At 42.9% G+C, this 21,693-nt stretch overlaps 1 protein-coding gene across 1 annotated transcript in view; it reads right to left on the reverse strand.

The window, feature by feature from the left end:
• The window catches only part of NYAP2 (neuronal tyrosine-phosphorylated phosphoinositide-3-kinase adaptor 2), a gene marked incomplete at both ends in the record, with an annotated part of 176,112 nt that overhangs the window by 36,520 nt on the left and 117,899 nt on the right, over nucleotides 1-21,693 (reverse strand). Inside the window, one exon of the mRNA XM_081143223.1 lies at nucleotides 5,505-5,711. Coding sequence (XP_080999349.1) covers nucleotides 5,505-5,711 — 207 coding nt within the window. The remainder of the gene's footprint in view (nucleotides 1-5,504; nucleotides 5,712-21,693) is intronic.

Consider the following 21,693-nt stretch of genomic DNA (forward strand, 5'->3'; position numbering starts at 1 on the left):
TCCTTCCCAGGTGTCCACTCTTAGGCCTTGCTAACACCCTGACATCTCTGGTTTCCCAGTCTCCAAGGGCGGGATGAGAACGTGACTCAGAACGGCCAGAGTCTTAAGAACCATAGCCTGGGGTACGGGTGTGCTAAGTGCCGTGTTGACGCCAGAGCTGTGGCCTGTTACCATCCCCGGGAAAACCCATGACTTTTTTTTGCTGCATTTCTCTTGCTCCCTTTCCTGTCTCAATTCTGCTCAGTTTACGGCCCAGCTCAAATCCCACTACTTATAGAAAACTTTCCTTTATTACCCCAGACCCGTGATTGTCAGCTCTGCTGCAAAGGTGTCTGGTATCCTAGTGACGACTGGTGATTATTTAATACTGTGCTCCTTGCACCATGCTAAGTGTGTCAACCTCTTATCTCATTTGATCTTCACTTTTTATTCTGAGTAGTATCTGTGAGTTAGGTACTGTTATCATCCATCTATTATGGATGAAGTTCAGAGAAATGACGGGGCATGCCCAGTGTCATCACTAATAAAAAATATCAGAATTCAGATTTAAATACAGATCTGTTGGATACCCAACATATGAACCTCTATACTCAATGACTCTGTTATACCTTATTTTTGCACTTACCATTAATATAAAATTTACTCTACAAATGTGCGGTGCAAGAAATAGCACATTTTTTGGTGTTTTTTAAATGAAATTAATCCTATCTGCTTCTCACTCCTCTTGGATATGAAGGGCTGACCATAAAAGGTGGTGGAAATGCTTTTCTGAAACCGATCATGAAAAAGCCCAGTTTCTGAGGGCAGAATACACAAGTTGGCCCTTCTGGTGCTCAGCCCATGCGGGTGAGCGCAGGGTCCCTGGAAGTACAGAGTTCCATATTTTGGAGTTTCCAACCTTAAAGCTTAAAATCCAGTCTCACTAGGAGCCGTGTGCAAATTCTACCCCACTCGCCCTCCCTCCCAATCAGGGGCCAGGTCACTGCCGGCACCTGCCAGTGGATCTGCTGCGAAGGTCTTCACTATTAATCACGGGACGCCAGACTCCCGTTCCTCTTTCAGAGTTAAGAAATCCCCCTTCCTTCTTGGCTGTCCAAGGCTAAGTGCCCCTCTCTAATCCCCACTTCTACCCTTAGCACAGCCTTCCCAAGGAGCTGCAGTTTCTGGAAATTAAAAGCAGGATGGGCATAATGTCTACCGGCACCTGCTGATTCTGCTATGAGCAACCTCTCTGTGCATCAGGGTCAAATTCACATCTCCACTGGTCATCCCTTGATTTTACAAACCAGAAAATGTGGATGGACAGCCTTCAGATCTTCTACGGCCACAGGAAGAAAATTATTCGATTCAATGTTGTTTTTTTAATGAAGCTGTATTTAAAAATTGTGCGATTTCAGGTAATAGAACTTAAGGCTGGGAATACTGAATGTTCCCCATGGTGAAATCAGCTGGCACCAAGTAGCTTCTGTCCCCTAGAGATGCCCTGTGCTTTCCAGGTCACCTGCATTCCATCACGCAGCCCTGACGCCTGTCAGTTTCCAATAGATCTTTTTTTGCAATAGAGAAATATTTCTCCACACCTATGCTTCTAACAAGTGTGGAAATATATCACTTAGACCAAAAGGGCTTTAAGTTTCAAGAAAAATGGGGAAAATCATTTTCTTTGTGAGGGTAAAGGACATCCCTAAGTATGTAATGTGCAAGGACAGCCTGTCTGTTTTGAAGGAGGCACCTCCCCTAATTCACTCACTCATATGCCTGCCTGTCCTCTAGGCACCTCGGTTTTCTCCCACGGTGGACCTTTTCAGAACAGCAGACCACGCGAGGTTGTGCACGCAGGAGCTGAGTTCTTATTTAAGATCGTTCCACATAGGGTTCCGGCAAGGCCTTCTGAGTTTGCTTCCAAAAATGCTTCTTCAGTCGGGTGGGCTCACAGGACTAAGTCAGGAGAGGGCCACCCTAGCTGTGCTGACCTTCATCCCATATGGAAAGTTGTCTCCACATATCTTTACTCAGTTAATAATAATCATGTGTTTTTCAAAGTCCTGATATCATCTTGGTTGAAGACTCAGGTCCTCCATCTCTCTCAAGCCCAAACTAATTTTGGTATTTGAATGATATGCAACCATAGTAAACAGTATAGAAATAATACAGTGGATGCTAATAATGAAAATAACACATTTAATGATAATCTAACTTACTTTTATTCAATAGTCTTGTTGCAGAAAGAAGCATAGTAAGTCTTTGGAGGACAGAGACCAGGTTTCATATAGCTTATGGGGTGTGTGTGTGTGTGTGTGTGTGTGTGTGTGTGTGTGTGTGATTGAGAGTGTCCGTCCCTCCAAATCATTCCAGAGCTGGATACATGCTGCTTGGAATCTATTTGTTGATTGACTCAGGGATTGAATTTGTCAATACCATACTTATTTGTATATTTTCCACTTTCCCCATTATTTTCATGAGCATTTGGGTCCCAGTCCTCCACGGCCTTCAGGAATCACCCTCCAGGGAATCCCTGACTTACTAAACGACAGTGACTTTAATAAAGTGCCACAGCAACCAGTGGCAATGTTAATTAGAACTGAGATCTGACACGTCCACTCGTTTTACTTCAGCAGTTCCTCCATGCCTCAAGAGAGCTGTTAAGAACAACTTTTTCAAGGGGCTAAACCACTTTTGGTAAAGCAGCAGTCTGTGACTGAGAGCTGGGGGGGGGGGGGAATTTGAGGGCCAGAGGCCAAGCTGACAGGGGCGGGGGGATCCCTAGGGAGGACAGGTGGACTCTCCTCGCCATCTCGTGTCAGGGGAGCTGAGTGCCTGCTGCTCGGGAGGAGGGCTGTCCACTGCAGCTCTCGCGTATGCTGCTAGGGGACCAGTAGCTCAGGGGCCCGGCGGCAAGGGGACAGTCGTGAACAGGTGGAGCGGGGAGAAAGGGCAGAGGCGGACTCATTGGGTCCTGTTCCGAAAGAGCAAGTCCAAACCACTTCCTTCGCGGAGCTCTTAGTTCTGGACGAAGGCCCTGTGATGAGCTCTCCTCGAGGGGGCATCCTTTGCTTGGGTCGTCACAGGCGAGAGAACTTCAGATATTCTACTTTATACATTTTTGCTAGTGGAACTATGGCATTTTTAAAGAATAATATTGGCACATATTAGGTTCTTTCTTTTCAGAGAAACAAAAACTGCCAACATGAACATTTTTCACCCTCTCCTTTTGCCCCTCGAGGCTGGCAGAAGGGTAGAAGGGTAGACTCGACAGCTGTAAGGCGGTGCCATCCTTGGGAGGTATCGACTTCTGCTAAAAGCTCACGGAGGTGTGATGCTCTTTTGCGTGGTCACATCAAAAGTTTCATTTTCACATGAGAAACCCTGACTCACAATGATTTTTTGCAAGTGACTAGACATTTGCCCCTACCTTTCACATTTCTTTGAGCATAGACACACAAATGTCTTTATTGAAAATGTAACAAAAATCTTTCCTTCTTTCACCTTGTTTACCACCTTCAGAATCTAAGGGGGAAAATGTGAGCGGTTCCAGACAGTCATGTCATTTCTTCTGGTCACTAAACGATTTACTGCTCTCAAACAGAGCTGAAAAGACTCAGGAGTGACTTAATGCCATAAAGCAAGAGAGACGCTTCTGGAGTTTTCAGGGGAAGAAAGTCAAAGTTTGTTATAAATTCTGTTTACACTGAATTTCTTGGGAGATTCATGTCACAGTGTCACAGATATATTACCCGTTTTTGTGCAACTTATTAAGTGTTCAGAAAAAGTGAATTGTGGACTGTCTCATTGTTTCATCTCTCTTTATTTCACAGATTCCAGGGCCTTTGCCCACCCTTTGAAATGTCTGGATTCCCCAAACATTCCAGAAAACTGCCTAATCTCAGTTTTCTTCTCTGTTTCCTGTTCTCCTAGTTTAGAATAATCTACTCTTACGGTTTTAACCATTTCAAAGGTCTCTAGTCTCAATCTCTAATTCCACTAAATCTCTTCAGCTCCAGACCTGTAATTCCAGCTGTCCGCTATCTTCTCAGTTACATGTCCCAGAGCACTTCCAACTTAATGCAGTCAAGACTGAAGTCCTGGCTCTCCCACCTAAACCTGCTCCACATCTCGTGTAACCATCTCCATTTCCCATGCTTGGGGCCACAGAGTCACCCTTGGATCTATCATCATGGAAACTGAGTTACATTCTATCTTAAAAAATATTTAAATGACTACAGAGTGTCTACCACATAATGTTCAAAACCAAAACATGATGTGGCAGAGACTGTCCATTGCTTAGGCAATGTCATCCCCCCTTATACCTGCAAATAGACCGTTGATTTCATTTCTAGGTATCAGGCAGATGCCCCTTGATTTAAGGGAAATAAGGGCTTTTTATAAGCTCATGGAAATACCATTTTCTTTCACACAGTGATTGGTCCAGAGAATGTGTTTCCCAGTTCTGACCAACTAAATGAAAAGGAGAGTCTACTGGGGCATGATGCCCAGAACTGTCATCATCAGCTTGTGATTATGAAGAGGAAAAAAAATCAAGGGTATCACAACAGGAGAGAGAGAGAGATAGAAAGTTCCCAGGTCCTCAGTGACTCAATGAATAGTGGGAAAGCACTTGAAGCTCCCTACCTCCAGGTTGGGTGCTATAGAGGTTAACAAAGGTCATTATTACTTAAGACACTGCTCATTGGTACTTTGTGGCTAAAAGCATTTCTAATACACAAGGCCCTTAGGATTCTTAATTTCTGGTCCCAACCTACTTTGCAATTTCTTTAGTAAACAATTATTTGTTGTTTATTTCAACTGATAGCTCTCTGTAAGTCCATCATGTAGCTGAATTTGTTCAAAGCAAAATACATGATGCTTTTTAGAACTCAAAGTTTAATAACACTCATCTATTAACAATGTAAATTACATTGCAGATTTTAATTTCAACTTGTGAAATTTAAAGGCGTATTAGATTATGATTTTCCAACTCTTTTGGCTTAGATGTGGAAACGTAGTCCCACACCCCATTCCCAGTTGAAATTCTTCAGCTCACCACTTCAGACGCCTCGTAATGTCTACTCCCGCTATTGCCTTCGTATCGTCTTTGTTACATTTTTATCCTCAATTTTACTTCCTGTTAATGTTTTCTAGTTGCCTAAAATCTGTTTTGAAGCAAAAGAGGCATAAGCTTCCAATCACTTATACTTTATAAATGCAAACTGCTTTAGACGAGGGCTCTAGGTGTTTCACATAAAATTCAGTACAAGATGTTTCGAGTCGTCAGGGTGTCCCATCCCACGGCTCCAGTGAGCACCATTCACTACTCCACTGCCCATATGGTCCCCGGAGCGGTCCACCACAGTGTCACCTTCCGTGGTGTGGAGGGCTATTTATCTGTGCTGTTTCTATGAGTAGGAAGAGATACCTGGGGCTATGGGTCTCCAAGTGATAACTGCATAAAAGCAGTTTTCAGAGACTTGAGGAATTACCGTCTAGGAAATCATTCTCTTGCTTACCTGAGCTGTGGTTTCCTGCTAACAAGGTGGGGCTCACAGAGCATCTTCCCAGTCTGCTGGTGACCACAGGTGGCCCTGGTGTTCCATCCCATTCCTGAGCTTTGACAGGCTCTCTGGAAGGTGCACCGTGGTGTCCTTTCTCTTTGCTGTCCAGCTTTGGCAGTGGCTCTGTGCTGTGGCTTCGCACTTTTAGCTCCTCTGTTGATTCTGTGTGTCAACCAGAATTACATGCTGTTAAACAAAAGTCAGATCCTTTCCAGATCCCTTTAAAAACATGAAGAACAATTTTCTGAAATGCCTTCAGTATATTTTTAGAAACCTATCGGTGTATAAGAGATGACATTTACACATAACAGGGGTGGAGATCACTCAGGGCCCTTTCATTGGAGGAGTGCAGGTTGGCATCCCTGGTCAAGAGCTTTCTTTGGGAAAGAGGAGCAGCTCAGCGAACCTTGAGGCTCCTCTAGTGACTCCCCCCCGTGCTCACTGCCACAGAAACTTCTTAGGGTACACTTTGCACGGACTGTCTCTCTGTGTCATCTTTTTCACTCCACCGCCCACCGGGACATAATTCCTCCCAGCCGCTCTACTAAAACTGTGTTTGCCAACATCACCTGGGCCTTTGAGGAGGCGAATCTGAAGACATTTCTGAGCCATTTGACAACTTCTTGATACTCTCTTATTTACATCTTCCATCCTCTTAGCTTCCCTGGTGGCCTATCCTCCTGTGTTGTTCTGAGCCTCACGCCATGTCTGTGTCACCCATAACTTCTCTTCCGCCAAGCATCCCTTACAGGACGGTTGTCCCCACGGCACTGGCTTAGCCACTTTTCCTCTAATTCTATATTTCTGCGATTTTGCCCTCTAGGATTCAACTAGCAGTTGTTTGATTGTTGGTGATTTCTAAATATCTTATTACAAGTCTGGACCATTCTCTGGAGCTTTAGACTAAAAATAAAAAAATTTTGTCTAACTTCCTGCTGGGTGAGTCCCCATGTAAAACACAAATTCAACATTTCAAGATACTGAACTGACACCATTTTTTTAAATTGAACTAATGGTTCCTGCTGTCCAGCCAACCTTCCAGCTAGAAGCTCAGTCTCCCTTTCTTTAACTGCTACTCCCCAAATCTCTCCGTCAGCAGATTCTGCAGATTTTATTTCCGGCTATCTTGCTCTCTTTTCTGTTCCACTTTGTAGCACATCTACCTCAACTGCTTTGGTTGAAGCTCCAATCACTGCCCTCGAACTATTGCTACTTGTCTCCTTCAGTCCCCAAGGTACGAGCTCCAAGTACTGCCTGTGTGACCTGCTTAAAATGAAAATCTGATCAGGGACTGGATGTGACTGCCACTCTGTCATGCGCGTACAGAAGGGTTTACAAACACATGTAACGAAGGGGCTTTTAAGAGCGCTACCCCCTTGCTGCCAGGAGAACAGAGTATTTCAGGGAAAAGCCATAGGGAAGTGTTTAAAAACAAAACCAAACATAACATGCACATCTGCTCATAATGTACCCCTATCTGAGGTCCTTCCAGAAGCTTCCTGTCACCCACAGGATTATGTCGAAGCTCCCTGTGACCCAGAAGATTCTCTCTCCCTCTCCTTCCTCTCTGACTCCATCACTTCTGACAGTGTGTTCGAGAAGCATCTCTGTTGGTTGTGAGTTCTTACCCATCCCGCCTCCAGTGAAGGCAGTGCTGGTCCCTGGAAGGCCCTCATGGCCTGCCTCCGTGCGGCTCTCTCCCCGCGGCCCTGCCCCCTCGACTTGAGAAGCCTTCCCCCCCGCACGCCCGGTGCTGGGATGTGTCATCTCTGCACGGCCATCGTCTCACATCCCCTTTCCACGGGTCTGCTCTTACCAAAGGACCCCGAGTTCTTTAAAGGCAGGGTCTGAGGTGGGGGTTTTCTTCCCTTTTTTTCATTTGGCGCCCCTGGCACCCCTAGCATATTGCTCCACAGGTATTTAATTAATCAGTTAATTTGGTAGGTTTCTCAGCTCCTCCGGCATCTTTCTGATGTGTGTGGGAAATACGACATTCCTAATGGAACAAGAGAATCGAGTGCGTGTTATAAGTGTATTAAAGTGGCGCAGAGCTTGTTGTAGTTTCAAAAATCTGATTATCTGACAGTCACAAGTTGTAAAATTCACCAGGTTGAAAGTTTCATCCACATAAGGAATCTGTAGTGTGTTTTCTGTGTGTGCAGGTTCAGATGCCCATGAACTTTCAGCCGTAGGACAGACATGTCACCCTCGGCTTCCCCTCCCCTGAATCCGTGGGGCGAAGCCGGAACAGGTTGTAAAATGATTAGCAGCCCTGGGCGAGAAATCCGAGAGGCCGGGCTTTGCCTCGTGGGCTCGTGAACGTGTCTCGGAACACTTGGTTTCTCCTCTCCAAGTCTCATTCCTCTTAACTACAAAGTGGAGATAATACCAGCTCTGCCTAATGTCCCCATTTTCATCGGAAGGATCTAATGACATTCTACATTTCAAGAGACTTTGGAACTGTAAAGTGCCATACAAGTAAAAAGTAATATTGACTTAAATCAATCATAGCCATTTGTCCTCTATGAGTTCTTTAAAAATATTTCTACATTTGGAGCCGATGATCACCCAGAGACTGAATTATACTCACGGAAAACCGCCAGCCACCTATAAAACTAGAGCTCTAAGCCAGGAAGCCAACCCCCTATCTGTAAGTCAGACTTTAGGAAATCAGACCCTTCTCTCTAGCAGCCAAGCCAGGAAGCCAAACCTGTGTAGCAATTGGCCCCAAACAGCCAGGACTTTGGGCCCAGCTTCCAACGGAGAGCCAACCACAGAAAGTCAAATATGTACCCCAAATTAATCACATAGGATGCCCTGCTTTTATTTAGCCTGTCTGCAGCTTCCCAGCCAACAGCCTCCAACTGGGGCATATCTGAAGCTTTTTCGTTTTCCCACTATAAAGCTTTCCCACCCTCCTCCCTGCCTTTGAGTCTCTGCCAAGTGTAAGTGCCAGTGTCTGCCTGCCTTGTGTCCTAAGCGAGCTCTGAATACAGAGCCTTTGCCTGCGCTCACGTTTTGGTCTTCACATCGCCAGAGTTCCTTCCAGCTCCAACATGCTTTGCAGCTGCGTGAACACAGGTCGTGGGTATCATTCTAGGGGCCAGAACTTAGACCAGGGGGCAATCGCATAGCAGCCACCCCAGGAAGAGCCCTGCTCTTTACATGGATCTGTATATAAGCCTAAGTCCCAGCTACACTGGAATCAAATAGAAGTTAAAATATTGTAAAAGTAATGCATTCCAGCATAACAATTAGAGCGAAACAATGTAACCAACATTTGCTTTTCGGTGCCCTAAGTCAAATGAAATAAAACAAGTATCAGAAAAGAGCATCTTAGATGATCTCCAAGCTGTTTATTCACAGTTTCAAAGAAAAATGTACTCTGGCTTCCACATGTCACAGCCTCGGAGCCTAATGACCCATTCGTTTCACCTCGCTCTCTCTTCCAGATGTTAAACCAACCACTGGTATGCTCACGTTTTACTGACTTCAATATTTGTTTCCACTATCATCATTAAATATTTACTTTCTTTTAAACACACACACACACACACACACACACACAGTCTCCTGTCACTGGAACTGAAACCAACCATGCTAAAATTACGCTCACAGTTCGCCCCGGGTCCAACACTGTCTTGCGGTCAGGGCATTTTTAAACAGGGAAGGCTGAGGGCGTGTGTCCAGGCACCTCCACCTGCCTCAGTTTCTTGGCTGTCATTCCAATGACTGGAATGCACATACCAGGGAGGTGTCCTTAGGTCTCAAACCTCAACTAAATAAAGGCCCAGTGCTATGGAAACAAAAAGGAGTCTTTTTTCTCCCTTCTTCCTTCTTTGTTTTCAAGTCCCAGAGGTTAGCCTTTGGTGAATTTTGGCAGGTATATTTAAGAAAAGTGGAACAAAAGGATTGAAGAAATCGTGCTACTCAGACTTACACCTGAACATCTGCCTCCAAAATAGAAGGCACAGCTGAAAAATCTGTAAGAAAATCATTAATGTATTTGTTGAGCATTTTATTTGAGAATGAATCTGGTTTCCTGTATGTTCAAGTGCAGCTTCCTACATCATGCATTTAATTAAAATAAATATGAAAATCTTCAAATTAACTGTTGGAAAGAGATAAATGGAAATGGACCATTAGTCTAAGAAATATGTACAATAAAACATTGAAATTCAAAGACATCTATTCAGAGGGATAGGAAATATTTATCCAGGTCCATCTATTTCAGTATTTTCTTAAAGCCTGTTAGAAAAAAAATATTTTAGTAACATAAACCTTCTTGAAAAAGATCAATCTTAGGTACAGTGGTAGAGTTTTGTGTAAAAACCTAAGTTCTTTTGACAGTTACAGCCCCAGCAGCATGTAGCACAGGGCCAGCTACACAGAGTGTGCTCCTCCTCTGCTCATCAATGAAACACCGAATGGTGACTTTTCATCTAAAATCTGATTCTTACATTGCAGACGGATCTTGAACTGAGATCTTGCTGTGAAAAATGCATGTATTATTGCATAACATTTGTCATTAAGCTTGTGTGTTCTGCGTTTTATTGTCTTGAACTCCTTACAGTGTTTACGTTTAAAGAACCATAAATAACAATAAGAGACCAGGAGCCATCTTTCCATGACCGAAATATTCTCTCTGGGGTTCCCATCTGTCATGCCCCATGCTGCTCACTCTGAAGTCCCTTCTCCGAGTTCTCTCCTTCCCTGCCTCGTCTCGCTCTCTGTCTCTGGGTCTGCACGTGACTCTCTGGCTTCTCACTCGCCTTCCCTGCCCTGGGCCCTGGGCCACCTGTAACTGCTTGGCTCCCTAGGTCTGATGGCCTTCCTCGCCAGGTCTGACCTACACCTGACACTGAGCTTTCCCAGGATCTCTGACCCCTCTTCCCCATGAACATTCACTCTCCCAACCATGAAATGGTAGTGAGGAGTCTTATAAATCTCCACAACCCAAAGATCCTTCGCAGGCTCTAGAGACAAAGAAAACAATATAGCCTTGATGGGCCTTTACACAGAGCTCTCTGGGGAGTGCCAATGTGTTAAAACTGACAGCATTATCCTTTCTCTAAACTTCTTTTTTTGGCTGGAAAGGTCATGTAATTGTTGATTTATATGTGTGATCCCACTACCAGACTGTAAGCTTCTTAAGACTAGAGACTCAATATCTAATAGAGTCCCTATTGAAAACAGACAGGATGAATGAACTCATGAATGCTTCATCCAGGAAAGGTAGTTCATTGTCTTTCACTCCTGGGTCGAACCCCGTCTCAGGCCTGACTCACAGGCTCTCTGCCCACCTCTCCAATCTCACAGCACATGGACCATGGCATAAACCAATAACCCTCACTTACAAACATGAATTAGTTACTATAACAAACATTATTTTCTTTGTTAACACACGTTTCTAATTGACTTGCTAATGATAGAGTGGAAAACAAGATATTTCCCTAGAAAAATAACTATTACTTGGAAATATGACCAGTAATACCATTTTCATAGAATATAAGATTCCTTTTTTTTTTTTGTCGTTGCAATATTTAAAAGGATTAATATGTCATATCATTTCATTGTTTCTATAGCACCTAGATGATTCAGATAATTTAGACAAGAGGCTTTTATATCTGTGGTTTGGTTACAAAATATGGACTCTAATTGTGCCTGGCAAAGCAGATACTGAAGCTCATGTTGCTGATGAGTGTTTGAGCTTCCTGGGGACACAATGAGTGCTTCAGAATTGTCCCCTCTTATTGGCAGAATCAGCAGGATAAAAGTCTCTCCATCCTATTCCAACAGCTGAACAAGGAAACTAATGAAAGGTGATGAAGGCGGATTAATCAGGCAGAAAAGACAATACAATTGAAGCGCTGAAGGAGGCACTGAACTAAATGGCATCATCAGATGGGTGTTAGATTCAGTCATCCCATTTTAGAGCTGAAAGGGCCCTCGGAAATCACAATAGCAACAGGAAAAGCAAGGTGCGTGCAGGTCTTTGCTGGGATGGTGCCCTGCCCTGGGAGGATAGCTCCAGGGAAGGAGGAGTTCCCGCCTCATGGGGAAGCTTGGCTCAACTATGAACATCTTTAATTGCTAGAAAGCTCTTCTAGAGAGCTCAAGTCGGCCTCCCTCCGCAAGCCAGCATTTGTTGGTTGTTGGTAGTCCTGTTTCTGGAGCAGCTTAGGACTAGACGTTCGGTTTTTAAGTAAACACTCTTTAGAATTCACAGTGAGGGAGGCTGTCTCTCCTTAGTCACATCTTCTTCAGGCTCTAGAGCTAGAGCTCTCACTCTCCCGGTCACCCTGGCCTGGACACTAATCGCATGTCATGGTGTCTTTTAAAACTGTAGTGTCTGGAGCTGATCAGAGCCAGGTAACCTGACACAGTTTACCTATGAGTGCAGGCGAGCAGGGGGGTCCTCTCCTGCAGGTCTATTAATCCATCTCCTGAGTCTGCAGGGAAGACAGGGCAAAGGCTCCATGTCTCCACAATGAAAGGGCACCAGGGAGCAGGGGCGATTTTTATTTTATTTTATTTTATTTTATTTTATTATTTTATTTTATTTTATTATCACTTCTCTCTCCTGTGAACTGTCATTTGGGTCAGTTATGTCAATTTCAACATCTAACGGAAGCCTTCTCTAAATATAAATAACAAAAAATAGCTCAGGCGTCCGGAGATTTCATGACTTTAAATAAGATTGGAAAGAAAGTCCAGGTTTGTGTTTGGAAGGCACATGGGGTGAAACCCTGGTTTTAATGAATTACATGAGGCACAGTATTTAATAAGATAATAAAATAGATGAGGCACATTGAAGTAAGATAGAATATGCAAAGAATCCTAATAATTTTATAGGTGTAAAAACAGCTCAGATCCTTTACACAACTTGCTCAAGGTCAAACAGCAGTTAGCAAAGCTCTGACAGGTTGGTTTCCTGGCCACACGTCCAGGAAACCTCTCGCCATAAGTCGCTGGAGCTTACTACTTATATTCAACAGTTCCTTTCCGTGGTTGCAAGAAGTAACACCCATTCGTGGTCATGGATTAATAACTAGAGTTTCAAACAGCATGTCTGGTCTTTAAAAACTCTCTACTAAATGTCTAGATTATGTAATTATTCCCCTTTTTCATCAAGGCCTATAAGGATTATAGAGATATTGCCCAATAATCTCTACCTAGAAAACCTTCACTGGAGTCACCAGGCGTAGCTCAAGTGTTGACCTATTTTAACCACACTTTCCTTAAGAAATTCTAGTATTTCAGAGCAAAGAGATAATTGCTCAGAGAATAAAATTTATATTTTCATTTGTTCCTGTAATGCAGAAGCCAAGAGGACCTGTGGAGAGAGACTTAGTTTTTAGATAAAATTATTGATTTGAAGTAAATTATTTCTAAGTATCCTCCCCTAAGTCTAAAATGTTATACCTCTACAATACAAAGTTCCTACAGAAGCAAAATAGTTCTGAAGTTTCAAAAACATCGTTACGTCCGTTCTAATCTATACCTCCACTTTAAACTTCTCAATGTTTTACATTCCCCAGATCAGGTTTTTATAGTTTGATTTCCCTGCCAATCAAATCACAGTGAACTATAAAATAAATTAAGAAAGTGAATCTTTAAAAAACATTCATGCCCTGGCCGGTTTGGCTTAGTGGTTAGAGTGTTGGCCCTTGGACTGAAGGGTCCCAAGTTCGATTCTGGCCAGGGGCATGTACCTTGGTTGCAGGCTTGATCCCAGGCCCTGAACCCCAGCCAATGCAGGTGGTGACCAATCTGTGTGTCCCTCTCACATCAATGTTTCTCTCTCTCTCTTCCACTCTCTCTGAAAAGCAATGGAAAAAATTATCCTCAGGTGAAGATTAAAAAAAATAAAAATAAAAAATAAAAATGGACCCCTTACTTAAAAAAAAAATTCATGATTTGTTCTGGGTCATTGGCAAATTCAGGATCCAACTTTTTTCTGCCACCTGGTTAGGAGACTGAACTAAACAGAGTTCCTGGCTTTAAAAATAACATACAATCCCCTAAATGTTTTCCCGTTTGTAGAAAGGAAAGTGAATGGTAGTTGCTGTGTTGGAAAAGCAGGCTTGCCAGCTCTAAACAATTGCTCACAGCACCAGCGGCTCATTGTGATTGGAACTTCCATGGAATCAGTAGCTATGATGGGTAAGATGCTACATCAGACTCTTTAAAAAACAGTATTTCCAATCCTTATGTAGCCTTCTCAGGGGTGGGTAATTACAGCCTTCACCATTCAGGAAAACTGAGGGTCCTGTTGGTTGATAAGCTCAAAGCCAATCAGAGGTAAGTGGAGGGGGCAGGATTTGAACTCGCATCTCTCTGAACAAATAGCTGCATCAGTGATACTTCGTTTTGTTTTCTTAGTTTGGGTTTTTTTAAGAAGGATTATTTATCTTATTTTATTTTTATATATATGTTTTAAATATATCTTAATGACTTCAGAGAGAGGAAAGGAGAGGGAGAGAGAGAGACAGAAACATCAATGATGAGAGAGTCATTGAACGAGCCCGCAACCCGGGCATGTGCCCTGACCGGGAATCGAACCCCGATCGCCTGGATCCTAGGTTGACACTCAACTGCAGAGCTACGCCTGGTCGGGCTCTTTATCTTATTTTAAAAGAATTTAAAAAAACACCTTTCTGTTTTCAGACATTTGAAGATTATGTCAACAGGGAAATTAATATGCTGAGATTTGGGAGAAATCAGATGTCAGTCTAGACAGTGGAGATCACTCCCAGCTCAGCCCCGACACCTCGGCACGAGTCGTAACGGAGCCCCGGCAGCTCCCGGGCGGCTGGGGACGGGTCAGTGTTCCCGCAGTTCGCCGTGCAGCCCGCACCGGGCTGACCAAGGGGGATTTATCAGAAGCAGTGAAAGAAGTCAGGAAACAAAGACCGGCCATTTTTTCAAGGCCGCCTGTAGCAGTTTACTCTAACGTATTTTATGGATTGCTTTGATTAAAACGTCAAGTGGAAAAAGGATATATATATTCCTATTATTTTCAACCCATGGCCAATGCAGATGCTTTGCTCCATCTGTGTAGACATTGCACAGGCCCCGCACAGTGACGGTGGGAGAGCAGGGCAGGGAACCAAACCCCGCGGCCCTGCCCACGTGGGGCCCTACGCAGAGGAAATGATCACGGGAACTAACACGGGACTGAGCTCCGATAAGAACTCGGAGAGATGGGGGGGCGATGAAAGAACTCGGAGAGATGGTGGGGGGCGATGAAAGAACTCGGAGAGATGGGGGGGGCGATGAAAGAACTCGGAGAGATGATGGGGGGCGATGAAAGGCTAGAGCAGGTGGTTTCTCCTGGTTGGGACTTGAAGAAATCTTCATTAAATAGTGATTCACAGAACGGCAAGGGGAGGCTGGGGGTAGGTGGGTGAGTTTGGGGGACAGGGGATACCAACTGTTCAACACACGTGACTCTTCCCTTGGGCCTGTCCTCCCCACAGCTGACCCTAACAGCAACCTTCCAGATTGACAAACTAGCACAAAACAAGGGTGGGGAGAGACACTGGTTCAGTCTCCATAATAAATTCAGCCTGTCTGGAAGGAAAGCTTTATATTAGGAAAGAAGGGGACCAGAATTTACATGAAAAAGACAAAAAACAAGTTAAGGAGGGTTTTAAGTGACAGGCTATAGAGTTTGCATTTATTTTTGAGGTGCAGGCGTGGTGATGTCATCAGTATTAAAAAAAGATTCTGCCTGGAGAACTGTACAAAAGAAGGAAGGTGTGTGCGGAGTTATCCCAGGTCAGAGGCTCATTGTTGGCAGCAGCTTTTTTTTTTTTTTTTTTTTTTAGCAGCATGTTGAAAGCCACTGAAGCCCAGATAGCACCATCTCAACATGACAATGCCATCAACTTCTCAAACATCCTTTTCAGTGGGGTGCACCGACATAGATGCAAAGATGTAGAAATAGAAAATGTTTTGAGGCGTATCTTGTAAACAATTTCTAGTGTTTGCATCCAATGCAGATGAACTTGGGACTATTTACCAGGTGAAGATCACTTTTTGGAATTCAAAATCTATCCTCTATTCAATAATGATAATCATTTTTTTTTTATTTTTTATTAACCAACCTCATTGGTGTCAAGATTTAGAGAAATACTAGACAAGGTTATACCGGAAACTCATTAAATGCCTACCCTGAACCCACATTCAATTCTCTGCACACAGAAAATAAAGCATAGTTATGGAAAATGTCCCTATTTTTCAACAATCCTTTTTATTTCAAAATAGTGCATACAAATGCAAATGTGTCCCCATGATTTACCACATCAAATATTTATGCCCACAGCTCTCCTCAGCCCCTATAACAACAATGGCTGCCCCTCCGTTTTCTCTCCCATTTAGGACCTGACCTTACTGAAGTTCATCATACTCTGTCTACACCAAATTCTCCACATATCTGACAGAGAAACTGCTGATAAAAGTCTCCGAGAGGGACAAAGAGAATTCTAAAATACTTGACAAACAGAGTTCTAAGGTTATAAAACCTTTATAACCTGGGTCAAGCTCACATTTTGACTTAAGATATCTGTATCTTTTGACAAACCCCCAAATCACATGCCAACAGTTATAGAAGACCTGACAATAGAGTTAAGTAGGGCACGAGGCAGCAAATTAACATAAAGCCAACAATCTAAAAAGGAATCTTCTTAAAGAAAGGAGGGCACAAGGACTCGAACATATGTGCTTTTTACATTCTTCCTCCTTCCCGTGGCCCCAGTCACAGTCATGCTGAATTGAGACCGGCACAGCACAAAGACCTCTGGATTTAATTGTTGGGGAAACTTGACCTTGGTAATGGTTCTGCCATCATCTGGCTGACACTGGGTATCTGAAAGTCTGTATTAAAACCAAGAGAAGGGGCCATATCTTAAAATCAAATACTTAGTTTCCTCAGTTGAAAGTGAGTCATGTGCACCTAAATACATTACAGAAATGATATTTGGTCAAAATGTTCAAACACAGAAGCCTGATTTTCCTAAAACTACAACCTTGGCCTGTTTTAAGGAGATTCCAAACTAATTGATACCATAGGACAGAAGAGGGGTGGCTTTACATACAAAATACCCTTAGATGCAGCCGACTGCATGCACAGTCGCACAGCCAAAATGCAGAAGCAAAGATGCCAAGTTCAAGGAGAGGTAGCAATGGTATAAAGAGGGTGCAGAAACCATGGCTATAATCTGAGTTGCCCTTTTGTGAGATGTTCAAGAGGATTTGGCTTTATGAGCTGAGTCACTGGGCCACTGGGAGAAAGTGACCAATTAAATATCAGATGTAAGGAATTAAAATTAACTCTTCTACAGGACAAAAGAAAACTGTGGAATTCTATCAATACCCCTACAGCATTTCTGTTTTCATCTATTTTTTTTCAAGTGGTGATGTCAGAATAACCCTTTGAACAATAGGAGAGAAATAGAATGACTGACTAGAAAGTTCAAAGCAATAATTTATTACTAGAAATTTTATAAATTGAGGCGGCTTTGTAAAAATGTAGGACATTTTTACATATCCTCAAGACTGAGTTAACATGCATAGGAAATTACTATTAGGCATTTGGGATCAAAACTGAAGCTCCTGTTGCATGGCGCACTGCCACATTTTTATAGAAATGGCTTAGGTGCTGTTTGAGGATATAAAACTGTGCTAATAATTCAGTGTGTGGATTCACAGCAACCAAGTGCCGAGGGTCCATACCTCTGAGTGCTGTGATCTGGGAAGTCCCAGCCACAGCATTGCACGGTGTAAACAGAGCTGTTTTAGGGGTAGTGAGACCCTGGGTAGTAGTTCAGGCTTAGCCCCTAATTAGCTATGAGGCCTTGGGTAAATCACTTTCCCCTTCTGAGCCTTCATTTATTTATCTTTAAATGAAGCATCTGGGCTCCAGGATCCTGAAGTTTAAGATTTTACGGATAAATACCAGAATATGCTCTATACTAAAGTTTCTCAGTCCTAAATGCATGTTAGAAACAACTGGGGAGTTTTCAAACAGTACCCGTGCCAGGGCCACAAGGTTACTGAGGGTGAGGCCTTTACAATGGTGGTTTTAAAAAGCTCCCCAAGGCTTTTAACATAAAGTCAGAGTTCAGAACCACTGTTCTTGACTTAATTGAACATTTTTTAACAACATTTAATGTACGTTTCATTAGTCTTTTGTAGATTTGGCTGGGTCCTTTATTTCCCTGGATTTTCCTGTTTTAGCCGAAAGCATTTTAATTACCCTTGCTTACTCAAGAGAAAGGAAAAAAGAGTTAAAGGAAAAAGGAACTAGTCTCTCTTTTTATTTATTAGAATTCCTTGAAAACAAATTTTATTGATGGAGAAGAAAGATGTTTGACTACACCACCTTTTAAGGTGACCTTCGCAGATAAGGAAAGACTGAACTGCCTACACTGAGGCACACACACAAGCGACCAGTGAGTGCGCGGGTGCCAATCTGTGTTGAATTTTGATAATTTTATTTGGCTTGTTCAGCTAGCCTGCCTTATAAATGACAAGGAAACCAGCCGCTTAAGAAAGATAACCAACTTTTTTATAATAATTAGAAGATAACAAGTCATTGATCTAAGATAAAAAAAAATCATACTTCTCAGTATTGTCTGTTTTCTATGCCTGTGAGGTTCTTTTAAAGGTCATAGTTCCCTCTTTTAATTTTTGAAGGGATGACAAGCTTTTCCACTGGTGGGTGGGAGGTGTGTGGGTAGTTGAATATATGCACAGGTGCAATCAACTTTAATTAAGACTCAAATCATTTTAACAGGCAGATGGAAAAATGCTTTAATCTTCTTTAAAAGAAACAGACATTCAGGCACTAAAAATATTAATGCATAGGAAGAAAAATACCATTTCCATTCTTCCTAAAAGATGCAATTCTGAAAATAACATTCATAAAAGTTTCTGAAGCAAACACTAAATGCTAAGAAGAATAATTCCTTCATCATGAAGGGTACTAAGAAAATTTCATTTCTATCAAAGTAAATGCAAAACTTAGATGTTGCAATCACAGTTACTAATAGCTGTATTTGGGGGGGGGGGGGGGTGGTTAAAGAAGTCATAGCTGTTATGGTTTTATAAGAAAGGCAAAGTAGGAATATTAAGCCTTCTGGGAAAATATACTGATGGCTACAGAACTGAATATATAAAGTACTGTATTTCTTGATGATTTTAATTCACCAATTCTCTAGATAAATACAGTTACAGATGCCCAGCCGGTGTGGCTCAGTGGCTGAGTATCGACCTACAATCCAGGAGATCGAGGTTCGACTCCAGGTCAGGGCACATGCCCGGGTTGCGAGCTCGGATCCCCAGTAGGGGGGTGCTGGAGGCAGCCGATCAATGACTCTCTCATCATTGATGTTTCTATCTCTCTCTCCCTCTCCCTTCCTCTCTCTGAAATCAATAAAGACATACTTTTTAAAAAATATATATGGTTAGAGAAATAAATGGAGTTTGGGAATCATTGTTGGCCAACCTACAAATTTTAATGGCATTCTTTGGGAAACATACACATGTAAATTTGAAGGAGAGAAACAACAGTTGTTAGGGTAAAGTCTCCAATGAACAAGATTTGATTTCCCCCCAAAACGGTATTTTAAATAGTTAAGATCAAGTAAGGCTATAGGCAAAACCAACAGAAATATATTTAAATGTTGATATCTTAATCTTTTCAGGGGACTTTGTTTCAGATTGGGCATCTACACAACATTATTTTCTGCTCAAGTAACTGAAGCTCTTTGGATTTCACTTTGTAAATATGAAGGAGTTAAAAAAGACCATTTCTAAAGCCTAGCAAGTATTTGCTGAGCTCCCACTATGGGACTCATGGTCTAAGAACAGAGAGTAGGGAGTCTCCACGTGTTCCTTTGGAGCCAAGGAAGGTAAGATACAAAAGTTCTCTTGGAATTGCACGTGGCAATATCATTAGCTTCTCCCTCCCTCCTTCCTTCCCTCCCTTTTCCTGTGTTATCATTCTTTCCAACTTCCATTTAGTTAGTGCATGTCATCTGTCCCCTCGTTTCAGCTCCTGTCATTCTTTTTTCTTCACGCCTTTTATATACACACACGTACAAAATGCATGTATGAGCTGTTCAGTCACAAAGTGGCTCAGAAATAAAGGTGTTTCTTTTTCATATTTTGCAAATTAAATGAAAAACCAAACCAGGGCCTGAATTAGATGTTATTTCTTCTTTCTGACAATACCAAGACCTTTTACTACTGTGACATCTTGTTTTGTTGTTACCTGGTGGCAGACTTCTTTGTGGCAAAACCAACCTGAATGATGGAGGGGGCCACAGAGAATGACAACAGCCATGGTTTTGCATTAGGCTCACGGGTTAAATAGGAAGAAAAGCAGAAAAGCAGAAAAAAAAAAAATGGCAAGAGGACAAGGAGAGAGACGTACTGTACGTATCCCTTAGATGGAGCTATGATGATGCTTCAGACAAAAAAGCAGTCATCTCCTAAGCGTCTCCAAACCCAGGCCGCTGGAGTGAATCCCAGGTGCCCAGGCTTTGGGAACTTCAGAACCCAGGGCAGTGCTGTGACACAGCCAGGAGGGCCAGGTGGCACAGTGTAGAGGCAAGGGAGGAAGAGAAACAGGACGCCTTCCTAAGTGCTCAATTCTAACGCTGCTAGTCGTCTTCACTATATCTCTGTAATAATTTTGTTGATTGCCAAGTCTGCCCTCAGAAGGCGCTGTCTCTATGAATAAATGTACCTCTCATCTTCATTTGAATTCGTGACTGACATTTCAAAATGAAGATTCTAGCACCTGGAATAGTGCCTGGCACAGAGGAGATATTTTGCCCATATTCATTGAATGAATAAGAGACTGAACGTATGCACATACCTAGTTAAAAGACTTAGGTATCCATAGCATCAAAAAGAATAAAATAAGCCTGGCCAGCACGACTCAGTGGTTGAGCATCGACCTAGGAACCAGAAGGTCACGGTTCGAATCCCAGGTCAGGGCACATGCCTGAGTTGTGGGCTCGATCGCCAGCAGGGGGTGTGCAGGAGGCAGCCGATCAATGACAACTCTCTCATCATTGATGTTTCTCTCTCTCCCTTTCCCTTCCTCTCTCTGAAATTAATAAAAAAATATTAAATTTAAAAAGTATAAAATAATTGGAAATAAACTTAACCAAGGATGTAAAAGATACACGTACACCGAACAGTACTTCTATTAATTTGACAGGCTCACCCCACTGTAGCTTAGTATCTACAATTTAGCATAAGGCTGACCCTGCACTTCCATGAGGTACACCTGGACCCCTTCTGTGGCTGAACATGACCACCTGAAGGGAACTAACTTGCTCTTTAATAGGAGCCCCTCACCAGATGGAGGCCCAGCGTGCTCCTCCCGGTCCTGATGTCTCCTGTCTCGCTGGTTTTGTTTGTGTTCCTATTTCATGCCTGCAATTCAAGTATCTGACATACAAGTCTTCAGAAAGGTTGACCATATACTGTCGTTCTTACTTTCAAAAGCCTTGGAACGCAGGTGTTTGAAAACCTCATCCTGATAGATTCCGTTTTGCTTCTTTGCAGGTTATATTTGAATGCAAGTGGGTGCCTTTTAGGCCTTTCTTTCCCTTCCTCTGCCCTGGACCTAGGGGTGTCTGTTAATTGGAAGCCACTACAAATGCTGCTGCCATGTGAGCCCACAAGCCGACTTCCCTCTCTGGGCTCCATAGCCTCCACAGTCTCCCCTATTCTTACAAGAACTTTAAAAATTCAAAAAGAAAGAAAGAATGTGGTGGCCCAGGGAAACACACATTTTGCACCAACACAGGGTAGGAGCTGGCCTTAAATGCCAGCTGCTTGTGAGTCTTTGTAAGTCTCCCATTGATTTCACAAGGAAGTAGGTCAGGGCTGCTTTTAACCGGAGGAGCCTCATGCTGCAGGTTTCATTTAACTCAGAGGGTGAATATTAAAAATTGATGTGCGAAGCAAACCTCTGCTTGATGAGCATCTGTGTAAAGACTTTACCAGGAAAGCCATGGAAGTTAATAAGAAATGAGAAAACTGACAATGAAGTATTTCAGCAGCTATTTCTGTGTCAGCAGCCTTTCATTTATGAGAACTATTACGGGTGGTCACTCTG

Source organism: Miniopterus schreibersii (assembly GCF_964146895.1).
Source record: "Miniopterus schreibersii genome assembly, chromosome: 7".
NCBI lineage: Eukaryota > Metazoa > Chordata > Mammalia > Chiroptera > Miniopteridae > Miniopterus > Miniopterus schreibersii.